The sequence below is a fragment of the Geotrypetes seraphini genome, chromosome 7 (genome assembly GCF_902459505.1).
Source record: "Geotrypetes seraphini chromosome 7, aGeoSer1.1, whole genome shotgun sequence".
Taxonomy (NCBI): Eukaryota; Metazoa; Chordata; class Amphibia; order Gymnophiona; family Dermophiidae; genus Geotrypetes; species Geotrypetes seraphini.
Window position 1 is genome coordinate 137,349,777 of NC_047090.1, and position 22,247 is coordinate 137,372,023.

The following is a 22,247-nucleotide window of genomic DNA, read 5'->3' on the forward strand; positions in this document are numbered from 1 at the left end:
AACATCAGCGTGCTGGATTCAAACACTATTTTAAAGTTTCCCCAACCCCCCCCCCACAACAGGAGCGCCAACAGTTCTAAGTATAGTGGAGGGGTTTCTCCCCACACTCCCTCATAGCGCCTTAACAAGTGTTTGAATCCAGCACACTGATGTCCTGCACTTCGATTGTCTGACCACGATTGTCTTGCATGGTTTCTTCTATGTATCCTGTCTCCACCACCTCTTCTGGGAGACTGTTTCATACCTCTATCACCCTTTCTATAAAAATTTATTGCCTTAGAGTACTCCTGAGCCTATCACCTCTTAACATCATCCTATGCTCTCTCATTCTAGAGCTTCATATCAAATGAGACTCGACTCATGCACATTTACAGTACGCCACCTAGATATTTAAACGCCTCTATCATATCTCCCCTCTCATGCCTTTTCTCCAAAGTATACAAATTGAGATCTTTAAGTCTGTCCCTATATGCCTTATAAGACCATGCACCATTTTAGTAGCCTTCCTCTGGACCGATTCCATCCTTTTTATATCTTTTTGAAAGTGTGGCCTCCAGAATTGTACACAATATTCTAAATGAGGTCTCACCAGAGTCTTATACATGGGCATCAATACCTCCTTTTTTCCTACTGGCCATACCTCCTCCCATGCACCCTAATATCCATCTAGCTTTTGCCGTCACCTTTTCAACCCATTTGGTCACCTTAAGATCATATACAATCACACCCAAATCCTGCTCCCTAAACTGTACTGTTCCTTTGGGTTTTTGCAGTCTAAATGCATGACCTTGCATTTCTTAGCATTAAATTTTAGCTGTCAAATTTCAGACCAGTAACACATGTTCCCTAATACTGTGCATTAGTCTAATAAAAAGATTACTTTATTTCCATTTTCTATTTATAAACATTTATAAATACAGCTACAACAAAGCAACAAAATTGTTTTAAATCTACCTTTTGATATTTCTGCTTTAATCTTCACTCTCTTCTTTCCATCCATCGGCTGTCCTCTGTCCCCATCCCTCCCGCATGGCCCTGCCTCTCTTTTTGTCCACAAATGGAGAGAAAAAGAGATGCTTGCCATGGGATGAAGGGTGTAGGAGGGCCCAGGGCAAGCATCTCTTTTTCTCTCCATTTATGGATTTAGCATCTTTCCCCAGTGGCGTACCTAGGGTATGTGGCACCCGGAGCCCATCATTTTTTTACACCCCCCATGTAAAAAAATATTTTTTGTAATGACCATGAAACGGAATAAATGGTCAGAATAGAAACAGGCAGTGAAAATTTTCTTATATTCCAAACATAACATAACATAACATAAATAATGTCTGAATTGTCATGACATCAGAAGTACATATGGAGTAGTTGTAGGTGATGCTTGGGACAGTTCTGATTGTGTTAGTTCGGTTTTATGTGTTTTTTGAATAGAAGGGTTTTATTTCTTTTTGAAGGTTTTGCAGTATGTGGTCGATGTCAATTGGTTGTAGGGTTGGGGGTCGAGTGTTGCAGCTCGAATGGCTAGGAGGTTGTCGAACAGTTTTTTTCTTTTGACGTTTTTGGTTGGAGGGTGTGTGAATGGTGCGTGAGTTCTCCTATGTCTGTTTGAGGTGGATTGAATTATTTAGCTGAAGAAATTAGTTACCCCCTCATCCCACACACATTAATTCTCTTCCATTTTTGTTCCCATTATAAAAAACACTGATAAGTTCCCAGAAAAAAATACATTAAAATAAGAAGTGAAAACAAAGGCCACTACAGATGAGAACATAACATAAGAATAGCCTAACTGGGTCAGACCAATGGTCCATCATGCCCAGTAGCCCATTCTCATGGTAGCCAATCCAGGACACTAATACCTGGTCAAAACCCAAAGAGTAGCAACATTCCATGCTACCGATCCAGGGCAAGCAGACACTTCCCCCATGTCTTAACAGATTATGGACTTTTCCTTCAGGAATTTGTCCAAATCTTTCTTAAAACCAGCTACACTATCTGCTTTTACCATAACTTCTGGCCACTTCATTTTTAAGTTTAGATCTTTCCTTTCAAACAGAGACCTTGCTAGATGTCAAATACAGCACAAGGTAACTTCATATGGACTTAGCTGTGCAGGAAATGTGAATCTCCTCATACACCCACCATATAGTGCAAAAATGTGCAAAGGTCTGTTTTTTCTTTCGATCACTACATAGCCTATTGCCACACAAGCAGCGCTGTTACAAACATATTCTGTAGGTCAATGCTAAGGATAACAAAGTTTCCTTCCTTGAACCAGAAGGAGATACTGATAAACCACTGGAAGAGATCCCAAAACAACACCCAAAAACCCACTCAGTGTGTGAACCAGTTGAGTGGAGTGGACTAACTGGGGGGGTGGAAATGGGCCCGGAGTTTGCTCAGCAGAATTTCCCAGACCACCTCTTCCTCTCAACACATTGACACGCTGCCACCACCACCACTAGGAACACCTCACTGGGTAGGCCAGCTATGCTATAAACTTTATAAAACACATTATTATATTTTCTTATAAAGCACATATTTTAACTGAACTCTCTGACATCCTCAGCCTTTCCATTCACAAAAACAGAAGGAAGAAAAGTTCCCATTTCCTGCTGTCTCATGTCCCCGGCCTATACAATATTTTTTTTCTGCAGACCCTTCAAAAGTCTGACCAAATCCTCGTTTCACTTGCATTATAAAGTACTGAGGATGCCATCTCTCTCCAATCCCAGGTCCTAAAGTCTAAGACAGTAGCGCAAACTAATGCTGCCAGATTCAGGAAAAAAATTTCGATTCGATTCAGCCTATTGAATTGGTTTTTCAATTCGATTTTCCTGCCCAGTTGGGTGATTTTTTTCAAAAAGCCTGGTGGGTTTTATAGCTTTTTCACCCCCTTTGGCTTTTCCTAACCACACTGGCGCTGTAGTGTAAATAAAATACAGAAACAAAAAGGAATTTTCCTCTCTCTGTTAAATCCTAGCTCACGTTTGCAGTCCAACACCAGCTCTGGCAGGATACACATTTCAAATCTGACATATTGTAATCAAAAAACAGAAAATAAAATTAATTTTTCTACCTTTTGTTGTCTGGTTCTATTTCAAATCTTGTTGGTCCAAGGCTCTGGTTTTCTTCTGATAACTTGCTTGCCAGCGTCTCCTTCTTTCTTCATGCTAACCATCCATCTGCCAACTCTGTCCTCCCTTTCCATTTCCCTTCCCTCCCCAGGAAGTCTGGTATCTTTACTTTTTTTCATCTCCCTCCACAGATCCACCTTTTCTTAACTACCCTTTCATCCGGCATCTCTCCCTCCTTCCCCACCACCCCAGAGTCCACCATCTCTCCCTTTCTTTTCCCAATTATCCTCCTATTCAGTATCTCTATCCCTCCTCCACACCATCCCTTGTGTCCAATTTCTCTCCCTTTCTGTTCCTTCCCTCCCTAAATCCCATGGTCCATCATCTCTCTCCTTCTCCTCTATTTTCAGACCCAATATTTCTTCCCCCCCCAAAGTTTGGCATATGCATGTCTCTTTGAATACCCCCTTCCCTCCGTGTACTTCTAAACCAGGGTCCCCCCAAATGCCTGCACCCCCCTTGAAGGCCTGTGTCCCCCCCTTGAAGGCCTGCCTGCCTACACCCCCTGAAGGCCTGTCCCCCCCTTGAAGGCCTGCCTGCCTATCCCCCCCTTGAAGGTCTGCACCCCCCTGAAGGCCTGTCCCCCCTTGAAGGCCTGCCAGCCCCCCCTTGAAGGCCTGTCCCCCCCTTGTAGGCCTGCACCCCCTTGAAGGTATGTACACCCCCCGAAGGCCTGTCCCCCCCCCCTTGAAGGCCTGTTCCCCCCTTGAAGGCCTGCCTGCCTGCCTGTCCCACCCTGAAGGCCTGATGCCCCGACCCTCCCCGCACCACCTATGAAGCAGCCCGCAGCAGGATCGCGATGTCAGCGATCCCTGAGCTGCTTGGGCACTGCTTCCTGTGCCGCGGTCCCGCCCCTCCTCTGATGTCAGAGGGGCGGGACCGCAGCGCAGGAAGCAGCGCCCAAGCAGCTCAGGGATCGCTGACATCGCGATCCTGCTGCAGGCTGCTTCATAGGTGGTGCAGGAAGGTCAGTGGGGCGAGCGGTCGTTTGGGGGTGGGGGGGAATGAACGGCAAGGCCGGGAGCACCCCCTCAGGGCTGGCACCCGGGGCGGACCGCCCCCCCCCTAGTACGCTACTGTCTTTCCCACTCTTCTTTCATTTCTCTCTGCTTTTTCAGCTTCCCTGTCCCAGCATTTCTTTTTTCCTCCATGTCTTCAGCCTCTCCCACTCTTTCTTCTTGCTTTGTCTCCAGGCTATCTCCTTCCCTGTTAAAAAAAAAAAAAAAAAAAAGGGGGCGGGGGAGGGAAGAGAAAAATAAATTTAGAAAAAATTTTAAAAAATAAATCTAGAAAATAAAAAAGGGGGGGAGGGGGAGATGCCTTACTACAAGATGGCACCCTATAACTTTCCTCAGGCAACACTGCCCAGCACTGCACTCATGAAGAGGCTACACCCCTTGTAGTGTGTGCTCTTCAATGTGACCTCTGGTTGCTTATCATGCCCAATATACAATGAAACAATAGCTGCGCAAATCCATTTGGAAATAGAAGCCATAGAGGCTGTCTTATCCAGGCAGCTAGGGCTAATTAGCACAAAAATATGATCTGAGAGGTGAAAGTCATTCGTTACCTCTAAGTAACTTTCCTAACATCTAGTAGAGCCAAAATTTTGTTTTTTTCCTTTGAACCCATAGGATGGAATGTAGGTAAACGGACTTCCTGATTTAAATGCAAGGCCAAGACCACTTTTGGCAGAAAAGAAGGGTCCATGTGGAGGAAGACTCCTGCCTCTGTAAACTTGAGGAAAGGCTCTCTGCATGACAGAGTTTAAAGCTCTGTAACCCTCCTTGCTGTAGTGATCGCTACTAGAAAAAAAATGTTTTAAGGCTTTTGTACAGGCTTACTGAGGGCCTACAAAATCAAGTTCAGATTCCACATCAGGAGCGGCTGACAGAGAGGAGGATGCAGCCGCAATGCTCCTTTAAAAAAATCTGGTGACACTTGGATGGGAGGCCAAAGAAACATTTTCTATTCATGCCCTAAAACACAAGAGTCCTGCCACTTGAACTTTGAAGGAGCCAACAGCTAAACCATTCTCAAAACTATCCTGGAGAAATACTAGAACCACCAATATCAAAGCCTTGATTAGCTCCACATTCTCCTTAGCACACCAGCACTGAAAACATTTTCCAAGCTTTAGCATAGGCCCAAACAGTTGCCGGTTTCTTAGATCTGAGGAGGGTAACTATAACCAAATCTGAGTAGCCCTTTTGTGCTAAGTCTGCACACTTAAGAGCCATGCCATAAGCCCAAAGCATTTCAGATCCTCCAGGGCATCTAGACCCTGAGAGAGCAGACTTGGATCCAGTGGCAGTTTGAGACTCTTGTCCCTCTGAAGACAAACCAGATCTGTGTACCATGGCAGGGGTAACCAGGATTACCAACATCAAATTGTTCGCTATTCTTTGAATGACCCAGGCCACTATGGGGAAAAAAACTGTACAACTCCTTCTCTGGCTATGGTTGTACCAGAGCATCCATGCTGGTACTTCAGCAAATCAGAAAGACACCGCCAACTTGCTTGTAGAAGGAAAAAACTGAGGTGATGGAATATAGCCCAGAGCGGCAGAGCCAAGAGAACAAAGTAGATGATGCCTTCTACAAACTAGCAAGTAAAGGAGAATAACCCACTGGTGAAAAGTCATATGTCTTTTGCACTAGAAAATTACATAGCTGAGCATTATGTTTATTAGTTGACTTATTTTGGTTGCTGAGGGCAAACTGGACTATTAACTGAAAAGGCTTGTACAACTGCTCCCCCAAATGCAAATGCAGTCTTTTTGAGACATATTGAGGTATATTTCAAAGCACTTAGACTTACTAAGTTCCATAGTAACCTTTGAAATTTGTAAGTCTAAGTGTTTTGAAAAGTAGCCCTATTGCCTAAAAGTAAAGATGTTGCAGTTCTTATTTCTTCAATGAAATCAGCAGACAGCGCTATGGCTCTAATTTGATACACTTCACTGGATTGTTTAGTTGTAATACATCTAGGTTACAACAATATTATCATACCTTCCACTATCTACTTTGACAAAGTTCTTTTAACTTCCACAGTTCCTAATCTGGTCAGATCAAAAGATGTGAAGAACTGAGCGCACTGGCATGATTTTGTTCTACCTTTTAAAGTCCAGTCTGCCTTTGTGTACATAAGACCTTGGGAAGAAATCTGAAGCACTATGGACTGATTGATGTGAAAAGCTGAAACTACTGTTGGTGAAAACTTAAGATGACTTCCTGAACTATATTGTTGGGCCACAATTGCTGAATTCAACATCAAGCACTGCAACTAACTTTTCAACAGAACTCTGGATTTTCTGGTTTCCTGATAGATGCTTTGCTTTCTTCAAAGATGAATTTCATTATCATCAAGTGATATGTCAATTACATGAGCTCAAGCTGGACTTGCTTGCATGTTACACTTAAGGTCTAATTTCCAAAATTGAGTTTTGCCATATCTTTGTTTGAAGTCTGGAGCAGTTGCCATTGTGCCTTTCAGTACACTGATGCCCTATAGCAGACCCAAAACATCTTTATTTTCCTTTAGTTCATTTTGTTTAAACCATGCATACCTGAAATCTTCAAGTGATAAAGTACTACGTGTCTGCAGTGGCCAGAGGGGAATACAGAAACTAAGAGCGCTGATCTATTCTATACTGGCAAATCTAGTGGGCCAAGAGTTTTGTTGCCTTGGATTGATGTGGTCAGATTTATGATCTCTAGATGTTTATTAGTATGAGGAGCTACATATTAGCCTAGCAGTGAGGACAACCTCTTCTCCCCTGGCTGGGTAGAATGCTCTCTATACAAATACATCAAAGTGTCTGAGTGAGGAGTCACTGCCTTGAGTTGTGGCAGGATTGGTGACCCAGGGGGTCCATGTAGGATGAAGGGGACTAGGATCTATACCACTCTAAAGTGAAGGCTCCTACCCCTCTTAGATGGAGGGGCACACCCAGAAATGACCAGTAGAACCCACTCGCTTGAATGACAAAAGGGGGCAGGAGCAGTTAGCGTGGCCCAAGAAGCTTGTATGGCAGCTTGGGCCAAGTGGGAGTAGAGCACGGTGGTGCCTACTCAGACAATCAGCTACATGTTCTGAAATGACTAATGTAAATGGCAGTGCCCCAACTTCCCTCGCTTTGTGTGATAGTTTGGCCCCCCTAGGTCTAGATTAGGACAGCTACTAGCCAGGGTAGAAATTAGTGCTAGATAAGTAGTTATTGCTAGTGCTAAGCATTATTATATCTATGTAGGAATTAAGATGCATGTTGGTGATAATTACTAAATTGCTTATTGTTATGTAACCATGCTGCAGCCTAAAAACTTCGCTTAGTGGAAAATTTACCATGGACTTAGACTGCGGTTTGTCGGAAGGAAAAAGGGGGGAGGTAGAGTGATCTGGCTGAGGCCTCCCCAATTTTGAGCACCTGATGATCAGAACAAGCTATGCTCTCAGGAGACCAGAACCTGAACTGTCCACAATGTCTGTGCAGGCTGGCTAGGTGGGTTCCCTAGACCAGTGGTTCCTAATCCTGTCCTGGAGGACCACCAGCCAGTCAGGTAGCCCAAATGAATATGCATGGAGTCGATTTCATGCCTGTCACCTCCATTATATGCAAATCTCTCTAATGCATATTCATTAGGGCTATCCCAAAAACCCCACTGGCTGGTGGTCCACCAGGACAGGGTTGGGAACCACTGCCTTAGAAGAAAAGTTGCCTCCATTCCCCCAGCTGCAGACCTCTGGAAGCCAGAATCTGCAACTTTTCCCAGTTAGAGCTACCCCCCAAAATTGGGAAGCTCTGTGGCACCAGCAAGCCTCGAAATCGGAACAAAAATACCCCCCCCAATGAAATAAAAGCAGAGCAGAACAGAACAAAAAGACCCCATTTCAACTCACATGGAGGAGGAAATCCTGAGGAGGAGCTATACTCAGGAACAAGAAGGAGGAGTAAAGAACACTTTGGATGCCTTCTCCAATTACTCACAAGTATGGGATATAAACTCTACTCTCTAGACCAGTGATTCCCAACCCTGTCCTGGAGGACCACCAGGCCAATCGGGTTTTCAGGCTAGCCCTAATGAATATGCATGAGAGAGATTTGCATATGATGAAAGTGATAGGCATGCAAATTTGCTTCATGCATATTCATTAGGGCTAGCCTGAAAACCCAATTGGCCTGGTGTTCCTCCAGGACAGGGTTGGGAACCACTGCTCTCGACTACTATTCCCTTGCACTAGCAATATAGTTCCTGTTTTAACCATTTCTGTCATTCAGTTTGGATTACTGAATGTATAATATATGAAATGTCATAAAAGGAAATTATGTACTTACCCTGGTAAGCTCTTTTCCAGTAGATAGGCGAGACATTCTAATCTAGACCATAGGGTTATTTCCCACTACTCACATGGTCTGCAGAAGAAATTCATTTCAGGTTTTTCACTCTGCTTCTAGTGTACTTCACAGTAGTGCTGCCCGATTCAGGAAAAAAAATTTCCATTCGAATCGATTCAGCCTATTGAATCGATTTTTCGATTCGATTTGATTTTCCTGCCCAATTGGGTGGATTTTTCCAAACATTCTGGTGGGTTTATTTTATAGCCTCTTCACCCTCTCCTACCCACACTGGTCCTGTGGTGTAAATAAAATAAACAAAAAAGACTTTTCCTCTCTCTATTAAATTCTAGCTCACATTTGCGGTCCAACACCAGCTCTGGAAGAATACACATTTCAAATCTGACATATTGTAATCACAAAACAGAAAATAAAATTATTTTTCCCACCTTTTGTTGTCTGGTCATTTTTCAAATCTTGTTGGTCCCATGTTGGTCTGGTTGTCTTCTGATCAGGCTCTCCTTCTTTCTTCTTTCTCCGTGCTAACCATCCATCTTCCATCTCTGTCCTCCCCTTCTGTTTCCCTTTCCTCTCCCGGAGGTCTGGCATCTTTCCTTTTTATCATTTCCATCGCCCCGCAGCTGCAGCGATGGACCCACCATCCACAGATCCACCAAATCTCCTTTTCTCATCTACCCTTTCATCCAGCATCTCTCTTCTGTGTCCCTGTTCCTATGCTCCCTCCATGCCCAGCATCTTATCTCTCCCCATATCCAGCTTCTTCTTTCTCTCTTCCTTACCTTCTGTATCCCCTTCCCCAGGTACAGGCTTTCTCCTACTATCGCTCCTGCCATCCTGCACCTTGCCCATCTACTTTGGAGCAGTATCTGTTCCTCTTGTACCCTTTCCCTTGTGGACTTGTTGGGCCGTGGCCCTTTTCTGCCGTCATCTTCTATGTTTCTATAAACTAGAGGGTGGGTCATTAGAGTGGGCAGACTTGTTGGGCCGTGGCCCTTTTCTGAAGTCATCTTCTGTGTTTCTATGTTTCTCTCTCCCTCTCTCCATTAGTCCAGCACCTCTCCTCTGCTTTCCTCCCCCTCTTTTTGGTCTCTCTCTTCCCTTCACTTCACCCCAGGTCTGGCATGTCTCCTCTCCTCTCTTACTCCTTCCTCCTCCCTATGCACAAGCCTGCCTCCCCACCGCCAAAGGGGTGACGGGTCTTAAGCGCGCGAGACAGATGTGTGCCAACAAACCAGCGCTGACAATTCAGCACGTCGCAGAAAAACTTTCTTTTAAAGGACTCCTCTGTCTGACTATGCCTCCACCTCTGCGGACCAGTGGATGTGCGAAGGTACAAAAATGCAGCCAGCGCGCTGTGGAACACCGCTGAGTCCCCTAAATGTGCTAAACAGTCTGTTCTCTACCCTCTACTTAACAAGGAGTAAGACTAGATCAGGGATGGCACTGAGATCCAAGAAAGACTAAGCAGACTGGCTAACAGGTACTCCGAAGGGATCGGCCTGTCAGCTACAGACCGAAGTCCGTGAATTCTCGAGCAGACAGAGCTTCAAATCCATTTTAAACGTGAAAATACCCACAAAATGGACAAAACTATGTCAAATTAAAATAATAAAATGTGGAGAGCAGAATCTACACAGTTGCAGCCATGCTTGCACAAAAAAAGACTGCTAGAGGGTCTTAAACTAGCCTGTGAAGTACACTAGAAGCAGAGTGAAAAACCTGAAATGGATTTTTTCTGCAGACCATGTAAGTCAGGGCTGTCAAAGTTCCTCCTTGAGGGCCGCAATCCAGTCGGGTTTTCAGGATTTCCCCAATGAATATGCATGAGATCTATTAGCATACAATGAAAGCAGTGCATGCAAATAGATCTCATGCATATTCATTGGGGAAATCCTGAAAACCTGACTGGATTGCGGCCCTCGAAGAGGGACTTTAACACCCCTGATGTAAGTAGTAGTAGTGGGGAAATAACCCTATGGTCTAGAACAGTGGTTCTCAAGCCAGTCCTAGGGGACCCCCCAGCCAGTCGGGTTTCCAAAATATCCCTAATGAATATGCATATGAGAGATTTGCATACTTGTCACTTCCATTATATGCAAATCTCTCTCATGCATATTCATTAGGGATATCTTGAAAATCCGACTGGCTGGGGGGTCTCCTAGGACAGGGTTGAGAACCACTGGTCTAGAACAGGGGTGTCCAACCTTTTGGCTTCCTGAGGCCATATTGACTGAAAAAGTTTTTCTTGGGCTCCACAAACAATAACTCTAGCTGATGAGCCAAAAAAAGGTTAAGCAGGTCCCATATTTGCAATCACTAATATAGGTGTACTTATCTAATAATAAACCTTCATTAAAGGGACACTGTGGAGCGGAATCCAAAAAGCAGTTATACTTACCCTGACTGAGTGATCCTCCACGTACACTGCTGTCAGTGGCAGCAGCCACTGGCTTCCTCATCCCCATTCTGATGAGCAGGGATCGGCGCTCCTGGTTCTACCATTCACTTCTATTACAGCTACGGTGAGCCTCATCAGAGCATGGATGCTGAATCAGTTGTCAGAAGCACATGTGGAGGATCATTTAATCAGGGTAAATATTGCTGCTTTTTTGAGCCTCCCACTTTGAGCTTAGGCTCCCTCAAAATGAATATCTCCCTTGCTGTAGTTAGTAGGGATCCCCAGACCTCACCAACTGACAGCCCCCTCCAACTTCCACAGCTGGCAACAATATTGCAGAGCTGCTGCCTTCCCTCCTCCCTGCCCCCCTCCTTTGGCTTTCATGCATGTATGAAAGCAGGGGCAGCTTGAGGATATTGCCATTGGCTGCAAAGCTTTGAGATTTTGAGTTGCCAGACTGGAGGAAGATGTCTTCAGTTCGCAGGGCTTGGGAATCCCTACTAGCTCAAGTATTTATAAATTGCACTCAGTCAGGGAGAAACTTTGGTGCCCATCCACTAATTTTGGGCTCCAGTCCTTCCCCCAAATCAGCTGTATATGACTGAATACAAAAAATAATTGTGATGCACATATCCCAAAGCTAACATATTCCAGTTAATAAATTCAAAATAAAATAATTTTTTCTACCTTGTTGTCTGGATGTTTTGTTTTTCTATCATCTTGGTCCCAGTTTCTCTTTCCGCTTTTTCTCTATCTTCAACTAATTCTCTTTCCAGTGTCTGCTGTCCATTTTTTTCTCCTCGTCTCTCGTTCCATTTCCTTCTTATGCCTGTCTCCAATGTATTGATTTTTCCCTTTCAGCTTTCTTAACTTTTTCTTTTCTGCCTCTGTCCACTCAAATCTTGCCTTTTTTCTCACTTTTCTTTTTAAATGTTCAGCTACCTTTCAATTCTCCATCTTCTCTCAGTCCCTAGCTTTCCCATTTCCCATCTCATTCCTTTCCCACTCAAATCTTGCCTTCCTTTCTCACCCTTCTTTTAAAATATTCAGCTACCTCTCAATTCTCCAGCTCTCATTTCCCATCTCACTCCTTTCCCAGCCTTCTATTCTCTTTTATCTACTCCCCATTACCACATTTCTACCACTGTATTCACTGCTCTGACTCATCTTGTCATCTCCCTTTTAACCTCATCCACATGCTCAACACTTTCAGAATCCCCTTCCCTCTCTCCACTGGTCAGGCTATAACTCCCTGTCTCTTTCTTTCCATCCCCTAGCATCATCCTATCCCAGCTCTCTTCCCTCCTGCCCTTCCATGGTTACATCTCTCCTCCTCTATCTTCATTGTCCAACATTTTTCTCCCTCTCTATTCTGTTTTTCTTCTTTTCTCCTCCCTTGAAGCTGAACAATGAAATGTATCCCTCTGCTTTCCATCCACAGGCCTAACATTTCTCACTCCCTCCCATCCCCAGATCCAACTTCTCTCCCTTTCTCTTCCCAACTGCCCCCATCCCATCTCTCCCCCTGCCTGCCTGCCTCCCTTCCCCAGGTCCACCATTTCTTTCTTTCTCTTCCCAACAGTTCTCCCTTCAAGTATCTCTTTCCCTCTTCCTCCACACCAACCCAGGTCCAACTTCTCTCCCTTCAGACCATTGCCCACCACTCTCTCTCTGTCCTCTATTTCTAGTCCCATAAGCTCTCCCCTTATGCCCAATCTGGCACTTCTTTTAATACCCTCCCCCCAAAAAAAAGGTCCAGGAGGCTTCCTGGGTTCAGCATATTCTCCCCTTTCTCTCTGCACCCATGCATCTCTTCCTACTCCTCCCCCACCACCATGTCCAATAATTCTCTCTCTGTCTCCGTCCCTCCTCTCTCTGCCCAACAGTTCTCTTCTTTTTCTCCCCAACTGCACCATCTCTTTCCCTCTCTCAGACACCCAATTCTCCCTTTCTATTATCTCCCTCACCTCTGCATCTCTTTCCCTCACTCCCTCCATTCTTCCATCTTATGGCTTATGCTCCCCTCTATGTTTCCCTTCATTCTGTATCCTAAGTTCATGCCCCTCCCTCCTTCCATCATTTTTCCAAAGTTTGTGCTCCATCCTTCAAGTCCTCTCAAGTCTCACGCCCTTCTCTCTCCCTCCCTTCTGTGCCCCGGGTGTTTACCTTCAGGCCAGCTCCCTCCTCACTGCGTCATTTTTTTTGCTGAAAGCCCCGGGCAGCACCTCCCTCTCAAGTCCCAACACGCCCATCTCCCTCTCTCCCTTCTGTGCTCCGGGTGTTTACCTTTAGGCCGGCTCCATCCTCACTGCTAGTCATTTGTTTGCTGAAAGCCGTGGGCAGCACCTCCCTCTCAAGTCCCAACACACCCTTCTCCCTCCCTCCCTTCTATGCCGCGGGTGTTTACCGCCTTGCCTGCTCCCTCCTCCATCTTGCTGCAGCATTCGCTCAAAGCCGTGGGCAGCAGCTTCCATGCGCCTCCTGTGGCTGATCTGGAAGCGTTCCCTCTGATGTCGCAACGTCAGAGGGAACACTTCCGGGTCAGCCCCAAGAGGCACATAGAATCCGCTGCCCACGGCTTTGAGCAAATGCTGCAGCAAGATGGAGGAGGGAGCCGGCAAGATGGTAAACATCCGGAGGCGGCAGAGGAAAACACCACATCGCCTTCAAGTGCGAGCGGGGCCGCACAAAATACTTCCCAGGGCCGCGGGTTGGACACACCTGGTTTAGAATGTCCCACTTATTGCACTGGAAATAAAATTTTAATAAAATGTCTGATAATTTAGGCAAAACTAGAAAGGGGGATGGGGGAAGAGATAGACTCATGAGGTAATGGCTAGCATAGGAGTTCTAAGAGAATTCTTCAGGTTAGTATTAACAGATGTCATGCACCTATGCAGCAGACTCATCCTTGATAAAAAATAGTCTTTGTAAAATATCTACTTCAATAAAAAAAAAAAGTCAAGATCAATTGTTCCCACTATCTTGTTTAAAATGCCTATTTCACCTAATCTTTAATGTGAAGAGGTAGATGGTTGTGCCAACAGCACTCAACAGTATGGACAAGGCTGTCTGCGGTAGTACATTGGGATATATGGATACGCTTGACAATTATAAAGTTTTGGAAAACATGTCAAGATCTCAGAAAGATGAGTTAAGTAGTAAGCAGTTTATGGAACATTCATATAGGCATACAGTTCAAACATATAACTGCAAAAGTTAAATCATTTCATGGTCTTGTGCCAGACTATGGAATTGGTGAAACCTGATCAATATCACGACATTCCCCTTACACACAATTTCCTATTTAACCATGGACAAATGGAGATGAGGCTTTATATCTACAAGGCTCAACATAGTTTCCCACCTTTTTGAAGGACACTTGACTGCAGATTCTATATAAGATACTTACCTCTGAAGATTTTTCAAACATTTATTTTTTTATGAAATCACAAAGATGTTTATCTTAATGAAAAAATTGCTAGAGTACTATGTCCATTTGAACAGTACAAAGTAGTTCTGAGAAATAGTTCTAAGCACGGTAGAAAATAAGTGTGATTCTTAAATTATACCAAAAGAAAGAACAGTAGAAAAATATTTTTACAGCAGAATAAAATAAAACACATAGTTAAGAGGTACTAAATAGCTCAAATGCTCATTTAGCATATGACCAAGTTAAGAATTATACAGGCCTCAAAATTTTTCAGTGGCACTGTGATAATGTAGATCTGAATGAGGTCACATAAATTGTCTTTAACAATGGAAAATAAGACTATTGTAGCCTGTTTACTTTGTAAATAAAATTAAAATGAACTGGATTTAAATAATAGAAATGTCATGAGGAATTCAAGTATCCTCATGTGTGTCACTCAATTACCATACACTAACAGTGCTTATGTGATGCTACATACTGTACTGGCTTCTCAATTCATAACCAAAATCATGGAACGCAGAATTAGTTTAGCTCTAATTATCACTACAGATGTATCAGTAAAACCATAAGGTGCCTCCAAGTCCAACTTTTGCTTCTTGGAAACAAATAATGTCATATATGCAGGAATGCATCAGCTTTGTTCCATCAATTTTAAAGTTATCTTCTAATATTTAAAGTTGTACTGTATGTTGCTCATCTTCTTCAACTTGGTCCTGGTTATACAAAAAAGTTAGAAGGAAAAGTGCAACATCCAAGGATGACCAATATGCAGTATGTGATGTTACTGCTGACCAGTATCTGCTCTCCACAAGGCCTTCACGTAGTTCAAAATCAATTCTTTGCTCCAACTCCACTGAAAAGAGAAGACAACATTACTAAGTCATTTGACAGAAGAAAGCAGTTTTGCAATATCCACAGTTTTTGACAACTTATATCTTGTTTACATAACCTACACAGAACAAAAATGAGTTCTTGGTGATTATTAGATACTAAAGTTTACATAACTGGTGGCCAATTGTGTGTCTATAATACAAAGAAGAAAAACATCAGGATAAAGAACAATAAACCAGAGATAGAAAATTCAAGCAATTAAATTATCTTGAAATGAAGTAAGTGTTGCAAAAGAAAGTTTTGAACCTATTTATTGCCAAATGTTTTTGTACAAGTATATATTCTCAAAAATAAGCATTAAGAATCTTTCGGTGAAGATATGATCCAGATTTACCAGAACATAAGAATTGCCACTGTTGGGTCAGAGCAGTTGTACATCGTGCCCAGCAATTCCCTCACGCGGCGGCTCTTTGGTCAAAGACCAGCGACCTGAGACTAGCCCTACCTGCGTATGTTTTGGTTCACCAGGAACTTGTCTAACTTTGTCTTGAATCCCTGGAGGGTGTTTTCCCTAAGACAGACTCCGGAAGAGCATTCCAGTTTTCTACCACTCTCTGAGTGAAGAAGAATCTCTTTAATACATCAATCTCAAATATTTAACATCTCACCAATATATTCAGAGATGCTTTTTTTGGTTGTATCAGGGTCTTCTTCTTGCCTTCCTGCGTGGGTACTGGGGAGTACGTCGGATGTTCTTGCAGTTGCGCCAGACAGACACTCTTTCAATTCTTCTGCTTTCGCAGGGCGGCACTGCGGTGGACATGGATGTGGTAAATCTAGTAGATCCCAGGATCTGGACTCATGTGGAACCTGTGATTCGGGGGAGAACCCCACAGTGCTCAGATTCTTTAAATCCACATAACTTATGGATTTAATCTCTGAATCTCTGCAAGAATTGAAGCTGCAGTCAGAACAGCCTGTCACTGATGAATGTTCTTTCATGAGTGACCAGAGGCCACAATCTGCCTTTTTTCCTAATCATTCCAACTTTGTTCGGATTCTTACAGACATCTGAGACACTCCAGAGGGTCCCTTAAAATGTGCACGGGCCATGGTGCGGCTTTATCCCATGGCGGATGGATTTGTGAAGCGCTTTGTTTTGGATTCTTTGGTGGTGCAGCTCACCAAGTCCATATCTCTTCCCAGCAATGGGGGTGGTCCTGAAGGATGTCCAGGACTGACACATGGATTTCATCCTTAACCGTATGTTTGATTCAGCTGCGGCAGGTGTTAAAGTGGCGACGGCCTCTTCCTTCGTGGCTCGGGCGTGCTATTCTAAGCTGTGACATGATCCCGACACTGTGGTGCTTCATTTGGATTTTCATGTCTCTGGAATGGATTACATGTCTGATGCCTTGTACGACATCTTGGAAAATTTTCACCAAGTTGGGTGCCTATTCTGTTTTGGCATGCAGAATGCTCTGGATCCAGCAATAGTCTGGGGATTCATCTTTTAAGACTACGTTGAACCGATTGCCCTTTAAGAGTCAGCTCCTATTCGGCCAAGGTCTGGATGTTATTTTGGTCAGTATTCAGGATTGAAAACCAAGGCATTGCCTGGGAGCAGGTCCCACCCTTCTAGGAGTTTTGGGCATTCTAATTATCATCCCTTCCAGCATTGTCGTCCTTACTCAGGTCCTTCCACAGGGCAATGGACCTTTTCGTCTGTCATACCATGCTTCAACAGGCCCTGTCAGCAATCCGTGGCAAATCTGCTGGCAGCTTCCACAAAGAAACAGTTCTGATGCGGTATATAAACTGTTATTATTATTATTACTACTTTGCTCCGGGTTCAGATTGCTGGTCTTTCTTGTTTGGGCCCTCCTTCCCTGAGGGGCTCCTTGGCAGTTCATCCGGATGTGGTTCGTTTTCTGCGGGGCGCATTATGACTATGGCTTCCCTTGCACTTTCCCTGGCTGACCTTTGCTCTCTGACTCGTTCACCATATGAGCCTCTACAGCAGATATCTGATGGATCTCACGATCAAGACTGTCTTTCTTGTGGCTATTATTTTAGCCCACAGGGTCTTGGGAGCTTCAGGTTCTTTTCTGCAGGGATCCCTTTCTGCGTATTACGGATTCCGCAGTGGTTTCCACTTTCCATGTGAATCACGTAATCTGGCTTCCTGCTTTTGCTTCTTCTGGTTTGAGGGAGCAGGACTGGGTGTTGCGGTCCTTGGATGTGCACAGACTTTTGTTGCGGTATCTGGATGTCACCGAGTTTCACCTCTGACCACCTGTTTGTTTTGCCCGCAAAGATAGGCTAGCCTCTAAGGCTACCATTTCTAGGTGGATTCACATGGCCATTTCCATAGCTTACATGGCGGCTGGAAAGAAGCTCCCCCTTTGGGTGTAGGCTCATTCAACCAGAGGAGTTTCCTCCTCTTGGGCAGAGTTGTCGGCTGTGTCTCTGGCTGAGATTTTTAGGGCCGCTATATTCACCAAGTTTTACAGGATTGATGTGGCGGCCAAGCAGGATGCTGTTTTTGGTTCCTCTGTCTTGGCAGCGGGCTCATCAGTCCCACTCTGAATTTTCGGGACTGCTCTGTTATGTCCCACTGGTCACTGAATAAAGTGGGTATTGTACAAGAACGAACGATTAGATTCTTACCTTTGCTAATCTTTCTTGTAAATCCTCACTTTATTCCTGGAACCTGCCCTGTACTTGCTGATTCGCTGCTTGTCTGCCTTACAAGTATTGGTAAGCTGGATTTCTGTTTCTGACCAGCCTTTCTAAGAGTGCCATCAGACTGGGTTTAGCACTTAATTTGGGGGGGTCACTAGTCCAGGCGCCTCCTTTTGACAGTGCAGGCTGTGTCTCCTTATAACACTGTTTTGTCATTCAAGTTTCAATGTTTCATAATCTGTTATTTCGTTTTGTATTGTTGTTGCGTTTCTTTATATCAGCAGAATTGATTTGCTTGCCGGGGAGTTCCCTGTTCCTCTCTCTTGTTCTTCTCCTTTACAGATGTTTCTGGCTGTTTTAAGACTGACTGCTGTACACAGGAACATGCTCAGTGATGAGGTATGAGAGGGAGGGGGTAAAAGCCTATGAAGTTTTGAGATCCTGGTGGCTAGGGGGAAATAACTCTCTGGCCCTGGAATAAAGTGAGGATTTAAAAGAAAGAAGATTAGCAAAGGTAAGAACCTAATCTTTCATTACTTCACAATCTTTAGTAAACTAGAAAGGAACAACTACGATAGGGCTGGGCAACCTGTCCTTGAGGGCCATAATCCAGTCAGGTTTTCAGGATTTCCTCAATATGCATATGATCTATCTGCATGCAAATAGATCTCAAGCATATTCATTGAGGAAATCCTGAAAACCCAACTAGCTTATGGCCTTCGAGGAACAAGGTTTCTCACCTCTAAGCTAAGCATTGAAACATTTTCCTAGGTGGGCAAGTTTAAGAGCAAAAGGAAAATATATTTTTAAAGCTATATGCTACTGATCATCTACTTTTGAAGTGCTATCCCTTTAGTGAGCAAGGACATAGTAGTAAAGAAAAACACCAGAACAACATTGATTATAGAGATTTCAGTCCCAGACAATTATTCTATTAATTGTGTAGAGAGACTACTATTCACCAATTGTATGCTCTATGCTTCTCTATGCACACACTCTCTTCTATTATCTAGTTTTAAGGAGTGATATCTCTCCTTCCAATTTGCACTGCACTTCCCATATGCTGTGGGAGACAGTTAAGTTACAAGCAGTGTGGTACATTCAGTTATTACTTCTGAGCTTTTCCAAAAACTCAGATTTAAGTTATGAGGTCTGCCATTAAGTCCCCTTGGAACTCCTGACAAATACTGGGCTCTTAGTATAGGAGGAATACCCTCATCTGGTATTCCCAGTATTACTTGAAAATATTTCTTAAATCATGCCCACCATTGGTATTAATATGTATACTCTACTACTATTTATCACTTATATACAACTGAAAAGCATACACAGCACTGTACATTTTGACATTTATAGACAGTCTCTGCTTGGAAGAGCTTACAATCTAACTTGGGGATGCAGAACCCAAGGTGAGAGGAGTTAGGAGTCAAAAGCACTCTCGAAGAAAAACAACAATCCAGTTTTGAAATATTCAGAAAATAATATGCCACCATTGCAAAAGTTGTATTACCTAAATATTCCTAAAGAAGATAAAGAAAAAGTGGACAAAGAACTTGATCTTACTAGAATGTTGGAGTCATCGCAGATAGAAAGTATGTCTAGAGCCACTTTACTGGTGACTTATTTTTCTTCAAGATAAAGAAGCAATTCTTCGCCTATTCTATAGGACTGATAATGTTGAATTTCATGGACTCAAAATTTCAATTTTTCCTGATGTATTGAAATGGACACAAACCAGGCATAAGAAATTCCTGGCTTATCGTCAGTCTGTTCTTGATTTAGGAGCAACATTTCCCCTGTAAATGTTGCATTACATATCAGGCTAGTAGATATATTTTCTATAAACCTGATAAGTTACAATTTTTTCTTGAAGGTAAAGCAGCAATTTCAAAAGCTCCAGAGACTCCTGTTGAAATTGCTAATCAGGCCATGTAATTGTCCCAACTGCGCTCTGTAATTTGATTTAATTTATTTCTTCTATCCAACTTCCCTTGGATGTGATTGATCTCTTCTCTCGAATGTGGACTATTTTCATTGTTATTTTATGTGTTACATTATGTCTGACTTTTTTTCCTTAGTAGATTCATTATATTTCTTTTCAAGTGATGTTTTCTCAACTTGTAAAAAGAATATAAATTAAATAAATAAATAAATTAGGCATCGCGAGCAGGGGACCCTGTGACTGGTACAGAGGTTGGTGGAAGAGAAAAAGGCAGAGACTTTTTAACTAAGTATCCCTGATAAAGCATATTCACAAATTCTGGGGGGAAACCATTCTCCACGGCGGGAGCCAACTTCTGCACCTTAGATTTGGAATGCTTGGAAGATTTATAAGGTTTATCACCGGAGCTGTGTTTGTGTTTTTCCGAAACGCCGCCAGCATACTCCCCAGGGCCCCCCAAAACCAATTTTGTGGGAGTCAGGAAAGAAAGCGTTTGAAGATCCTCCGCAGAAGTTGAAGGCACCACATTCGAGCAAACATCACCCCCTCACAGGCTGCAGCGCACGTGGAACACAGCTGCACATCCGACAGTCATCCACCAAGAATGAGGCATAAATCCATTTCATCTTGCCCTAGGGAGGTCATCTATGTGGTTTTCTTTCAAAAATTAAGCAGGTATGTATGAGAAATAACTAAAATCAAATCTAGAAAAATCCAGGATGGCCACTGAAGGCCTATTTTGACTAAAAATAGCCCGGGAAACCCACAGAGAAACCTCAAAAACAGAGATTTTAGGAGAAGGGGGGAAGGGTTTGCAGGAAAACCACCTAAAACCTCTTTTTTAAAGACCACCCCCCAAAAAAATCTCTGCTGCAGCTGGTATTCACTGTGACATGTGCTGAGAGAAACTTCAGGCAGAGCTGAAACAACTCACAAAGAGATCCTGTGCCTCAGGGAACTTTGAAAACTGGATTTCAAGTCTTCTGACTGTCCCACCGGCCTGACCATCAAGGCCAGAGACCTCTGCCATCCGTGGACACATCGTGAAAACGCCTGGCGGAGGAACGCAGTCTGTCTCCTATACCGGTTGCGTCTCCATGGAACTGCTCTGCCTGTGCTTCACCCAACTAGTGGATGAACCGGGGATGAGCTAGCTCCCAAGCAAACAGTCCCAGAGCCCTGATTTGATGTGCAGGCTGTCCAGGGGGCTTACTGCTGAGCAGGAAATACACCAGAAGCAGACGTTCTCCAACAGTCTGCGATCTACCGCAGTTAAGGATGTCCCCGCAGGGAACCTCCACACCACGAAGGTGAAAACCGCAAACAAAAAATATTGAAAGATCCCTAAATAAAACATGAGCAGAAAAATAAGCTCCTACAACATGGCCTGTAGGAAGAAAGACTGCTGTACACAGGAGCATGCTCAGTGATGAGGTATGAGAGGGAGGGAGTAAAAGCCTCTATAGTTTTGAGGCTTCCTACAGATCCTGGCGGCTAGGGAGAAATAACCTACTGATTCCGGAACAAAGTGGATTGTATGAGAACTGAAAAATACACTTTCAAAAAAGTACAGTAATTATCGGAAAAGCAGTATTTTCTAAAATTGTTCTATAAATTTAAAATAAATCTTTGTCTACAAAAAATTAGGAATATAACGCAACATTGCGCTATGCTCTACTAACATGTGGAGTCAAGTGAGCCAGAAGTGCTGTTTGGAAATGTCTGAGTTCCCACAGAATGCTGACCACTAGATTGTTTTTCTTCTTCTGCTTCTACTTCTACCTCTTTTATCTCAGAGGGTTGTGTTGGGGTTGCATTAGAACGTGCAAATCTTGAGAACATTCCTCCAAGGCCTTTTCCAATACTTGCAGCTCCTATAGTTAACAGAAAATGACAGAAATCAAGCTGGATGTACATGTAAAATCAAAAGACACTCAACAAACTGCAGCAGTTGAATATGAACTAAACAACTGGTCACTGTTTCCAAGAGTGAGAAAATAAAATCCTGTTTCATTGTAGGAATGTAAAACTAATCTGATTTTATTTTAGCACCTTTTTTTGTGGCCAAAATTGTGGAAACACCTAGCATTTTAGGCATTACACTTAAAAAAAATGACTAACATTATAACATGTTTTTAAAAAATATGTAAAAAAAAAACTATTAACCTCAATAGGTATGTCCTTAAATATCAAACATTTTAAAAAGTTAAGATCTAAAACACATAAATCCATAAATAGTTAGACCGTCTGTGGCAAGCAGGTAAGGCCTCAGACCATATATCACATGCCAGCCTAATGGCCGTTCAGCCAATGCGGACAAAGATTTTAATCAATGGCCTTCCTCCACCACCTTCAATTAATGTGCAAAATCATGTTTTATGGTGTATAAATAATACAAAATATAAAAATCCACTTATCTGAGTGGTATCAAGCAAGTCATAAAGAGAGCTGATTCTGATTTTGATGA

At 43.3% G+C, this 22,247-nt stretch overlaps 1 protein-coding gene across 4 annotated transcripts in view; it reads right to left on the bottom strand.

Moving 5' to 3' along the window:
- Nucleotides 1–14,308: 14,308 nt before the first annotated feature.
- The window catches only part of DDHD1 (DDHD domain containing 1), a 405,278-nt gene continuing 397,339 nt past the window's right edge, over nt 14,309–22,247 (bottom strand). For all 4 annotated transcript variants that reach the window (XM_033952944.1, XM_033952942.1, XM_033952943.1 and 1 more), the window contains 2 exons: nt 21,463–21,654; nt 14,309–15,175 (listed from right to left, as the gene is read on the bottom strand). In XM_033952944.1, the coding sequence (XP_033808835.1) occupies nt 14,994–15,175; nt 21,463–21,654 (374 nt within the window). In that variant the 3' untranslated portion in view covers nt 14,309–14,993. The remainder of the gene's footprint in view (nt 15,176–21,462; nt 21,655–22,247) is intronic.